The sequence below is a fragment of the Dipodomys ordii genome, unplaced genomic scaffold (genome assembly GCF_000151885.1).
Source record: "Dipodomys ordii isolate 6190 unplaced genomic scaffold, Dord_2.0 Scaffold140, whole genome shotgun sequence".
In the NCBI taxonomy this organism is placed as follows: domain Eukaryota; kingdom Metazoa; phylum Chordata; class Mammalia; order Rodentia; family Heteromyidae; genus Dipodomys; species Dipodomys ordii.
Window position 1 is genome coordinate 3896722 of NW_012267356.1, and position 12285 is coordinate 3909006.

At 40.8% G+C, this 12285-nt stretch overlaps 1 protein-coding gene across 4 annotated transcripts in view; it reads left to right on the top strand.

The window, feature by feature from the left end:
* Dclk1 (doublecortin-like kinase 1) overlaps positions 1–12285 on the top strand; it is a 346512-nt gene that overhangs the window by 315989 nt on the left and 18238 nt on the right. For all 4 annotated transcript variants that reach the window (XM_013031454.1, XM_013031455.1, XM_013031457.1 and 1 more), the window contains one exon: positions 11311–11424. In XM_013031454.1, the coding sequence (XP_012886908.1) occupies positions 11311–11424 (114 nt within the window). The remainder of the gene's footprint in view (positions 1–11310; positions 11425–12285) is intronic.

The following is a 12285-nucleotide window of genomic DNA, read 5'->3' on the forward strand; positions in this document are numbered from 1 at the left end:
CCCTCCCCCACAGTATAACCCCTGCTTTCACTGTATTTGATGTTGGTATAATTTGTGGAGGGGAAGGGGAAAAACAAATCATTTAAATAGGGATACAGGTGGACCCATTGCAACAATGAGATGCACAAGTCGTTATGTGAAAATGAACTTTACAGATTTGGTGGGGGGGGCTGGGGGGGCAGGGCGGGGATGGGAAGGAATGGGAAGGGTAAACAAAGGAGGAGGCTACAATGCTCGATAAGAAATGTACTCATTATCTTGCCCATGAAATTTTAACCCCTCTGTACAGTATTTTCACAATTAAAAAAAAAGAAACAGTCATGGACATAAAAATGGACAGTTAGAGTAAAAGCATTAGTTCATTGATATACATTTTTCCAGACTCCCTATTGCACTGAGCGATCTGGGTAAGCCTTGAAGGCAATCTAGCGTTCTCTTCATTTTGGTGAGTAGTCAAGTGGTTTCTGTCTAAAATTATTAGAAGAATAAAGGAGAGTTGAAAGCCCAGTCAAAGGGCAAGGGAATTATATAGGAGGTGACAAGAGCTTGGGGTCTTCTTATTCATGTCACTTGATGGCCATGAGCTTAGGTTCTAGTACTTTCCACATCTGAGCGTGCCTTCACAGGCCACTGCCAGGTGATATTATATGAGAAGAGACTGTAAATGACTATGTGTGGCCATGTACAGCTAAGGTTTGTACCTTTTCATATACAGAGCACCCCTCTCAGTGTACAGATGTGCCAAGATGCTCCTCCTCCTAAACCTTGAGTTAAATGGGGGCTGGGCAGTTCATGGCTAGGGTTAGCCACCTCAAGACTCAGCAACCTTTGCATTTACCTCAGGATACTTTATTAAAGTTATCCTTCTCTATAGAATTACAGCAATGGGGAAGCACCATAATTTGAGGTTGGCAACAAGCCTACAGAATTGACAGAGTGGGTGTCACAGTACCCATTTCACAGATAGGGAAACTGAGGCCTTGGAGGGTGATTTGCCCAAAGTAGCCACACTTGCAATTGATCCAGAATTTGCAGCCATGTATTCTCACTCTTAGCTCAAAGGCTTTGTACAACACAGCTTCTCTCCCTTTATAATACATAAACTATTGAAAAGGGTGCAATATTGGAATTGGGCTCATTATAAAGATCGTTAGTACTAGTTAGCAACCTTTCCAAACCAACTGACTCAGGGTGTGATGATTTTTCCTTAAGTGTGCTGGAGGGAAGAGTCGCAACACAGCTGCAGGCTCTCCTGGTGGCAGCTGTTGGTTCTACCTGGTCTACCATAGGCCGATGAAAGGCCATTGGCCCACAGCAAGACCCAAACAGGGTGATCTCAAGGAATAAACAGGGAAATCTGAATTGGAAATATAGTTTTTAAAAGGCTCATATAGTTTTGAATGTAGTTTTTTAAATGTAGTTTTTAAAAATGTAGTTTTTAAAAGGAAACAGACAGGGAAGAGATTCATAGATGACAAAGAGCCAGTTTTGATGCATAAATACACTTTATTTTCCTGTCAGACCCACTATCTAGGAGAAATCAGATGGCTGCAGATGCTGAGCTGGGCCAAGCCGGTCAGATTTAATGGGGTGGGTTCTATGGAAATTTCCTGGGGAAGAGGCTAGGGCTCAGTCCCACAGGGGTCTGGGCAGGCAGTGTCCAGCAGGACTTGTAGCAGTGGGATGTATGTGGGTTTGTTCTGGAAGATAGCTTTGTGAATGTGAGCAAATATGTCTGTAGATGTTAAGTGTCTAGGAGGCTTTTGGAGAAAACAAAACAACAAAGTAAAAACAAAACAAACAAACAAAAAAACATGGTCCCTTATTTTGGTTCCAAACAAAATAGTGCTCTATTGATAAAAATCCCCAACTCAGCTGGGGAAATCAAAATTAAGAGGCCTCTGGCCATGACCTTCCTAGGGTAATGTGTTTATGGCTCAGCAGTAACTCTCTCCCTCCTCTCTCCCTCCTCAGCTTGATCCACCCCATTTTTAGGCAGGGTTCACTTACTGGACTTGATCAAGTCCCTTTGTTCTCTGCAACTTGCCTTCTACCATCATTTCAGTTTTCCCACATGGATTCTCTACAAACATTTGCCAAGGGCAAGGAGGAATCCTCTAGGAAATAAAAAAAATTTTTTAAGAGTATCTTTTACATATTTCGAACAAACTACACTGTGTTTGTTTTGGGGGATTTTTTGGTGGTACTAGGATTCAAATTCATGGCCTCACGCTTGCTAGGCTGGTGTGGTACTGCTCAATATTGGTGGGGGACTAAAGTTAAAATTATTCATTTTGCTCCTTTAAATTTTGTTTATTAGTGTATAGTTGTACAAAGTAAATGGTTTCATTGTCATATATCTATACATACATTTATGGTCATTTGGTCCTATTCATCCTGTTTCTTATTTTTCCTTTCTTTTCTGTTTGTTTGTGTCAGTTTGGGGGCTTGAACTCAGGGCCTCACACTCTGGCATACCTTTTGTTGCTCGAGGCTATACCACTTGAGCCATACCTCCACCTCGGGCTTTTTGCTTGGTATCTGGAGATAAAAGTCCCACATACTTTTCTGCTCCATCTGGCTTCAATTCATGATCCTTAGATCTCAGCTTCTTGAGTAGCTAGGATTACAGGTATGGGCTAATAGTGTCCAGCTTTTCTTTCTTACTCTTCTTTATCCCTCTCCTCTACTCTTGACCCTTCCTTTGTTTTTTACTTTCTTGCAAAACATTTTTAGTGAAGTTCATTATGATCTTTTCCTACATACATATATACAATACACATTCTCCTCTTCCCTCTCATCTTCTTTTGCCTACCATTTTCCACTAACACCTTCCACTAACCCTCCCCTTTAGTCTCTCTTTGAGTTCCTGTATTTGTCTTTAGATCTAGATTCCACATACAGGGGGAAAAAAAACAAACATGTGAGTCTTAACAAAACTTTCTTCTAATTCAGTGTAGAAAGTGATTGCTTCATTTTGAAATTATTTCTATTATAGCCAGCTAATTTTCTTTGTCTCAAAATAATACATTTAAAATGGCGAGCTTTCACAACAAGTGTTTAGTATTTGTTAAGCTCTCTGAGTGCAATATATAAAAGAATTAGCCATCAATATAAATAAATTTCAGGATTTAAAAGGATATCCACTTACTAGGACATTTTGCATTTGGGAATCAAATTACATCTGATCACCAGAAAAGGACATTGCCTAAAGGAAAGAAAAGTAATAATAATTATGTGAACCCTAAGGAAGTGGGTAGCCATTGCTTCCTGTGTTCTCATTAGTGCTAATTTTCTCTATTGCTTCTAAGATGACCTTTCCACCTGGCAGACTTGGAAGTGGAAAGGCAGCCTCTTATGAAGCAGAAAACAGAGTAGAGGGGCAATAGAACTGAAAAGCAAAGTCTGCAAAAATCATTTGTTTTAATACCTCTAGGAGTTTCCTTGAACCCTCCTTTACTTTTAATACACTATAGGTACAAATCTCACCCTGTTCTTCACCATGGAAGGGTCTGGAAGGGTCATAAACAATAGACAGCTCATTGGATAGTTCCAATGAGGCAGATGAGCCAAAGCCATCAATAATATGCCGCTGAGTGCATGGGAGCAAGAACAGAGAGAATCCAGCCTACCCTTACCCCTAAGTGACCTTGAGCAAGTCATTTCGTTCCCTAGAACCTGACTATCCATTCATGAAAAGGAGAAAATAAGATCAACTTCAGGAGTGATTATGAGGATAGTACCAACGATGAAAGGGTAATTTTCTTGCTGAGACTTAAAATTCAGCATATATTTACTAAGTTCTTATGAGGTAATAGGGCTTAAGATGGTTCTCATTCATGAAATGTAAATTGTGAGTGGTTATTGCCATATGGCATATGATTTAAGGAGAAAACCCCTCACCCCCAAAAGACCATTACGTCACACTATTGTTACGTCACACTGTTATTTTCTTTAATTTAGCCGTAAAATACCTACGACTTAGCCTAGCCAACTTTCTTCATCTTATTACCCATCTACTAGAGAACCATAGGATTTATGCACATATACTTTAAAATTAAAATAAGCAATAATATATCTTGATCTACCAGGATTTGGGGTGAAGGATGAATTATTTTCCCTTAAATGAAGCTTTAATGTTAGAAGATGTAGTTTGATGAAATGTTCACAAACAATAGACATTCATAATCAAAATTTCTTATTAAAATCAAATTACCATCACTACCATATTAGTACCAGATATATTGATTTACTTGCATTTTTGTAGTGGAAATGTTGAACCACTTTAGTGCATGTGATCACGATAATGCATGTTATCAAATTCTATTTTCCTGAATTTAGTGATGAAAACCATAGACCAGTAGAGTCGTAAGGAAAGTTTGATGCTGGGATTTTGCCCCCAGAATTTCTGAGTTAATTGGTCAGTTTCCGGTATGTTGTCATCAAGACTTTTTAAAGTACTCAGGTGATTACAGTGTGAGACTAAGCTTGAGAAAATTCATTGTGGTGGTCTGGTTTAAATAAGTCAAGTCTAGCAGAATGCTGGGGGCTCATATCTATAATCCTAGCTATTCAGGAGGCTGAGATCTGAGGACTGAAGTTCAAAGCTAGCCCAGGCAGACAGACCTGAGACACTCAACTCACCAGCAAAAAATTTGGTAGTGGAGGTATGGCTCAAGTGGTAGAGTCAGCCTTCAGAAAAAAAGAAAGAAGGAAGGAAAGGGAGAAAGGAAGGAAGGAAGAAGGAAAGGAAGAAAAAAAGAAAGAAAGAAAGAGAGAGAGAGATAAAGAAAGAAAAAAGAAAGAACGGCTAAACAAGAACATGAAGCCTGAGTTAAAGTTCCAATGCTGGCACTCAAAAAAAGGGGCGGGGTAGGGGGAGTGCAAATTTAGTTACATAGCCAGTTCAGTACTTATCTCCTTCCTGGCTTTGAACTTTTGTCTTGCCTTCTTTATTTAGAAAACATACTCTTTAAAAAAAATTTAAAAATTAATCTATTGTTAAGGTATTCTTATAGAGAGCTTACACTTATGTAAGTAAGGCAATGAGTAAATTTCTTTTCTTTTATCAAACATTGTTATTCTTCTCTTGTTTTTCTCCCATTTTCCCTTCACCTACCCCAACTCCCCCTCATTCATTTCCAACATATTGTCTTATGAATATTGATGTTGCATTGGCTCACCCTTTGTCCTTTATCTCACCATTTTGTTATTCCCCTTCCCTTCCCCAAGTCAGATAAACATATATACATTACCCAGAGCACCAAAAAGCAAAAACAATAACAACAGGGGATAAACCAAAGGAAAAAATGAAAGAAAAACAAAGTAACTTCACACAGTACATTAAAAACAAAAAATAAAACTTCTTGTTTCTACCTCTTGGAATTCATTTCGATTCGCATCATTTTATATGGAAACATATTCTTAAGAAAAGACATTCCAAAAGAAAAGAAGAACAGAAAAAGGAAACCGGGAACTTAAATAACCTCCCAGTATTCCATGCTGACTAATCAAAACCAGCCCGGTACCCTTACCAGTACTCATGCACTCATCTTATTGTGTGGCAGACTTTGTTACGTGAACCCCAACCACACAGTGATAGTATATAAAACCACTTACCTACACACATAAATTACAAATGATGATGACATGAAATTCCACTTCTGTTTGGGGAATCTTGCCCTTTCCTTGCTCTGAAGTAATTTATTTCACATTCTCTCCTAAAGTACAGTGTGAGTCATAGACGTAAGAATGCACAGGACTGAGCTGGGGAGGGGGGTGTCACAATTTCTGGGGTACTGTGCAGCTGGGGGTGCTTCCCCAGAACCCAGGGCTGCACACTGTGAAGTGAAACAGAACTGCCGCTGAAATATACTCCAATGAACTTGGAATTGTTTTCAAGTAAATCAGAGTATTCTGGTAGTAAACTAGTCAAGGCTGCTGTGCTTCTCATAAATCTACAGCTATTTTTAATAATAGAATCTGGCAATGAGTAGATTGGAAACCAGATCCACAAGTCAAACCCAAAATCCATAAGGGTGAGAGGATTTTCTGATGTATAACCCCTGAGATGGTCTCACGGAGGAAAGGGGGAAAGGTACTCTACTGAGTGACCTCACATCCGATCCGAGACCCCATATCCCTCCCCATGGGCTTTTCCCTAACAACGCCTAGAGAATGGAGGGAGACCAGACTATATCTCCTGCAGACAGCTGGAAGAGTTCATTTTCCATTTTGCAAACTAATTTTGTTCTTGTCAGTTGCAATGCTCTTGCCAAGTGGTGGATGGGAATTTCTAAATCAAAAACCACGAACCTCAAACCACAACCAGCCTGTGTCAAACTTCAGAAACGACTCCCCCAAACCAGGACGTATGGTAATAACTATAACTATTTGTAAAATGCTGCCAGGTTTGTCACGTTTAGAAAAATTCATAGCACATTTGTTGGCACAAAATCTATTCTGAATAAATGGCTATAAAGATGTATATATAAAAGAAGGCATGTTTTAATGGCCCTATGTATTACACTGATGCAAGACAGACAGTAAGTGAACTAAATCTCTGCTATCAATCTGTATAGCTGAGGTACAGATCTGTTCCCTAAAAGCCTGTTAGGTCTTTTAATCCAATTATACTGAAAGCCTTCAAAATTTATCAAGAAACACTGCAGACTTTGGGGTTACTACAGGGGTGTGTGTGTGTGTGTGTGTGTGAGAGAGAGAGAGAGAGAGAGAGAGAGAGGCCTTATTTAGCCAAGACACCTTTTTTCATTGCAGGAAGAAAACAAAACAAGAGTCCTGAAATATTTTAAGGCATATAAAGTTGAAAGCATCTCTGACAAGTTGTGAGAGTTGTTTTCTTACTTTCACTGTTTCAACATGAACTAATAACCCCAGGGAGGCTCAAACCTTCACTAGAATTTAAAACTGGAAGCCTGAAGCTCCAGTCCATAGCATCTAAAAGAGTTGCTAGGAGCCTTGACAGGAGATTAGGAGGAGGACAGGGCTGGGAAATGATGAGGGAATCCACGGTGAGTGGGTAAAGGGAGCCAACACTGTGCTCGAGAACTGGCAGGAGGGAAGAGCTGGGGGAAGCTAAATGTCTGGCAAAAATGCCAGTGTGAAGGAGTGAGAAGGAGGCGGATTATTCAGCAAGAGATGAGCCTCTCTCAGAGAATCAAACAGGCGCTGCTCCTATAGAAACCCAACTATTTTCTCCTTATTTGCCCTCAGGTTGTTCAACACAGGTCATACCAGCCACAGGCCACATGATTGGCAAGTTCGTTTCACCCAGCGTCAGTCAGACCCTTTCAGGGCCGGCTGTTGCACACAGAACCCCAGAGACCCTGCCCTATTAGGTCAGACTGGCAACTCCCAGATAAGGTGGTACCCAGCCATCTCTTCACATAGTACTTTTGTATTGCATCCCACAGGAATATTCCTTTGGTGTGCTCTCTCCTCTCTCTCTCTCTCTCTCTCTCTCTCTCTCTCTCTCTCTCTCTCTCTCTCTCTCACCTCCAAATGATTCCCAGACTCCATTAGGTCCCATCCACATACTGTCTGATTTCTTTAGCCCCTAATTCAATTTTCATTCTCACTCGCCATTAATGGCATTTTCATTGTAGAAATTATGGTTCATTGATTTGTGTGTGTGTGTGTGTGTGTGTGTGTGTGTGTGTGTGTGTTGTGGGGCTTGAACTCTGGGCCTGGGCACTGTCCCTTCAGCTCTTCAGCTCAAGGCTAGCACTCTACCACTTGAGCCACAGCGCCACTTCTGGTTTTCTGAGTGGTGTATTGGAGATAAGAGTCTCATGGACTTTCCTGCCTGGGCTGGCTTTGAACTGTGGTCCTCAGATCTCAGCCTCCTGAGTAGCTAGGATTACAAGTGTGAGCCACTGGCGCCCTGTTCATTGAATATTTTTAACATAAAATTTATGGAGCGCTTTTGTAGCCAGACATCAAGCTCTTGAATGCCATCCACTGGGGCAACTTGGTGTGGTTTCAGACCCAACCGGGCTCTGGCCACTTTGTAACTATGCCACCTTGAGCAAATGACTTCATCAAATTGAGCCTCAGTTTGCTCATTTGCAAAATGGACCGAATGATGTATGTGATAGGTGCTGGTCAGTGGGTGAAGAAGGTTCTAGGTGCACATGGTTAGCACAGGGTCACTTGGCTTAGATCACCTTCTTCTTCTTGCCTTTCCTTTTTGTTAAGTAGTAATACATAGGAGTTTCAACTGTATGAAATACAATACACCTGTGTGTTTGTGTGTGTGTGTGTGTGTGTGTATTCCAGTACTGAGACTTAACTTCAGGGCCTAGGTGCTGTCCTTTAGCTTTTTCACTCAACACTGGTGCTCTACCACTTGAGCCACAGCTCCACTTCTGGCCTTTTGGTGGTGACTGGAAAGAAGAGTCTCATAGAATTTCCTGCCCATCCTGGCTTGGAACTGCTATCCTCAGATCTCAGCCTCTTAAGTAGCTAGGATTACAGGTCTGAGCCACTGATATACTGGTGCCTTGTTCGTTGAACTAGCTCCCCCTATGCCTCCAAAGAGTTTTTGCCCATTCTGCCCTGTTTCACGACCTCAAAGAAGTGAACTGCACCTTCCGCAGGACTGACTGCATTGCTTCCATCTTGCCCTTTCTTCCCATCACATGACTCTCTTATCCTGCTACCACCAAGATGTTCAAATTCCTTTTGTCACAGAAAGAAAAACCTTCCCTGCACATGCTCCTTCATTGTATTTAAACTATTTTATAACAGAAAAAAAGTCATAGGAAGCGCGGTAGCTTTTAAGCAATGGCTAGATCGTAGAATGCTGGAGGCGAGGTACAACAGCACACCGCTGTGTGGTTCCCTTTTATTCAAGCACACCCAAGCTAGGTCTATGCCAAAGGCAGGATGCTCATATTTGTCAGATTTTTAATATCATTTCATGCCTTGTTAAATGTTTAGATACTCCTTCAAAAATTATAACTTGGATTCCCAAGGGTGGTTGTTTGATATGAATGTGAGGGCCTGTTTGTCATCTACCACTTTTTAAAAGGCCTTTATATACACCAAAATGACATGTTCCAATACATTCCTCCCCCCCAATTAAACATAACTTGCTCTACTAGCTTTCTGGGAAGCCCCTAATGCTTTTCTCTTTCCTTCTTTCCCCTCCTCCTTCATCTTCTCTTTCCTTTCCCCTTTTAGTATTTGTGAGGCAGTATGTTATTATGTAGCCCAGGCTGGCCTTGAACTCGCAATCCTTCAGCCTCCACAGTTCAAGTAAGAGGGAAAGTTTATGAGACTCCAATTAACCACCAAAAAAGCTGGAAGTGGAGCTGTGGCTCAATAGTAAAATGGTAGCTTTGTACAAAAATGCTAAGGAATAGTGCTCAGGTCCTGAATACAAGCCACAGGAGAAACTCACACACACACACACACACACACACACACACACACACACACACACACACCACAAGAAGAGGTAGAAGAGTGAATTGTGCTTAATTGCAGAAATGCATTAGAAGACATCATTATTTAAAGCAAAGGAGGAGACAGGGGTTTTCCAAGAACAGGGCCCATGCAGGACCATCATTTTCCCTACCTCCCAGCTGTAGTGAGGAACTTCCATCTGTCCTGCAGGCCATATATAGCCTATCCAAATGGCTGTGGCAGTAATGACTGGTCCTTTGTAGACATATGGTCAATATCTACTGACTAAATGAATGACCAAATCCAAAAGAAAGAGTAACTCCCCCTACCATTCCCAACACCTGCAGAAAGACAGCTCTTGCAAAGAGAGAGTGTACATCATATTTGGGAAGCCACAGATTTATTTTCCTGGACAGAACTAAGAAATTATATGCAAAAGGATGGAGAGGAAATAAAGAAGGAAAACAAAGCATGGTATTGGAAGCCTTGCCAGGATTTTAGTTTTAACCAATACTTTAATATTCTTATCCTCCTTTCTAATTACTGATTAAGCATCTATCCTGTGGAAAGGTACTATACCAGCACCCAGAGAAGGCTCTATGGATTCTGGAGGATTCCATAGTGAACAAAAGTCATCTTTACCCTCAAAAATCCTGGAGTCCTTTCATCCTGGGACATCCAGACACATATTGTTGTTGGCCATTGTTGTTCCAACAGTATTTAATATAGGCAAACAATTTGTTCAGCCTCAGACATAGAAGGTTCCAGCAGTGAGCAGATACATCAAGTAAAAGAAGTTGTAACATGGAATATGATACAATAACAGACAATTTGGAGGCAGCAAGAAGGACTTAAAATTTAAGGAAGAACTTTCTGCCCAGAGGGCTGTCTGGGGTTTTCAAATGGCCAGTTGAATAGCTACAGAGCAAACTCAAGTTTATTTACAGCTAGGCATCAGCCCAGATCTGCCAGCTTCCTTGGCTTCCAGGTTAAATGATGAACTCAGGTAGTAGAAAAGATAGATACTGATTTTGTTTTGATTGGCCAGATTAAATTTTTCTTTTCTTTTCTTTTTTTAAAGTATTTATTTAGTGCCAGTGCTAGGGCTTGAACTCAGGGCTTGGGCACAGTTCCTTAGCTTTTTCACTCAAGGCTGGTGCTCTATCACATGAATGATAGCTCTATTTCCAGCTTTTGGTGGTTAAATGGAGTTTCAGACTTTCCTGCCCAGCTAGTTTGAACCTCAATTCTCAGATCTCAGACTCTTGAGTAGCTAGGATTATAGGCATGAACGACTGGTACCTGGTGACTTTTTTGTTTTTTGTTTTTTCAGTTGGTTATGGGGCTTGAACTCAGGGCCTGGACCCTATCCCTCAGATCTTCAGCTCAAGGCTAGCGCCCTACCACTTGAAACACAGTGCCGCTTCCCGTTTTCTGGAGGTTTATTAGAGATAAGAGTCTCCTGCCGGGCTGGCTTTAAACCATGATCCTCAGATCTCAGCCTCCTGAGTAGCTAGGATTACAGTGGGAGCCACCAGCGCTCAGCTTGGTGACATTCTTTTTTAAATAGATGATGTTCTTAGAGCCAAGATTGAAAGTAAACTTTATTCAAAATCTAAATCAGAATTGTTTTATTTAGAGACCGGTTTTTAAGGGTCAGATGACACAGAGCAAATGAACGGTAAAGCAGAGGAGGAAAGAAGAGATACCTTGCCACCATACCTCCAACCACAGTTTTGTGAGAAAATACCTTGGTGTATTTCTGACATCTGAATTCTAAGATCATGGCCTAAAAGAAGATTTTGGCCTTATTTTTATGCATCTCATATATTTTTCTCTTTCTCTTTTCTTTCTCTCTTTCTTTTTTTTTTCTATCTGTAGGATGATGGCCTCCCTGAAAATGAACATCAACTGTCAGTAGCTGGAAAGATAAAGAAGCATTTCAACACAGGCCCCAAGCCGAACAGCACAGCAGCTGGAGTTTCTGTCATAGCAGTAAGCATCTGAAATATCTACCTCTAACTTTCTAAAAGCAGCCCGCCTAAGGTACAGGCATTACTCAGGAGATTCCACTCAGAGACAGGGGAAACAGGTCATTTCTTTAGACAGCTTCCCCATTAATGCAGGAGAGGAAGTACGGGGCTTCTGTGTATGTGTGAATGTGTTTGCAGAATATTTCCCTGGGTATCACATCATTATCTGACACCTCCGGGGTGTCTTGCAGTATATATTAATTTCATGATTTTTTTAAACAAAAACTTCCCCTACACTGGACTCTATGCCAATGCAAACTTTCTAGCTCACAGGAAAAGAATTCAGTGTCTTTTTTGAGGCGGAGCAGTGAGGGGTGGGGGGTGTTGAGGTCAGGAACCTTAGAAAAGAAGCAAAGCTGAGATGTGATCTAGCAGAGGTTGGAACACTACAGATCTTTATCATCGACCTAAAGAAAAGCCAGAATCTAGGGAAAAGCTTCTACCAGATGATTTTTCAATGGGAATGAATTGCTGTGAACATCCAATGAAGTTACGATGTCTTGCTCCTTAGAAATTTCTGTTAAAGTGGAAAGTCTTTTTTTTTTTAACATTTATCATTTTATTGATGATGCTGCACGAGGATTTTTGTTGTTGTTGTTTCTGTTCTATACATACAGGCATATACTACATACAATTTGATAGCTGCTCTAGGCAAAGATTAAATTGGCCTGGGAAACAAAGAAAGCTCATACTTCTTTGGTGTCATATTCTAGAGTAAATATATTCAAGTCCCAGATTACTTGAGTTTTTAATAATTTCCTCTTTTTCTCAAGTATGTAAATTCAAATTGCATATTCAATGTGAAAACTACTTGGGCTGTTTT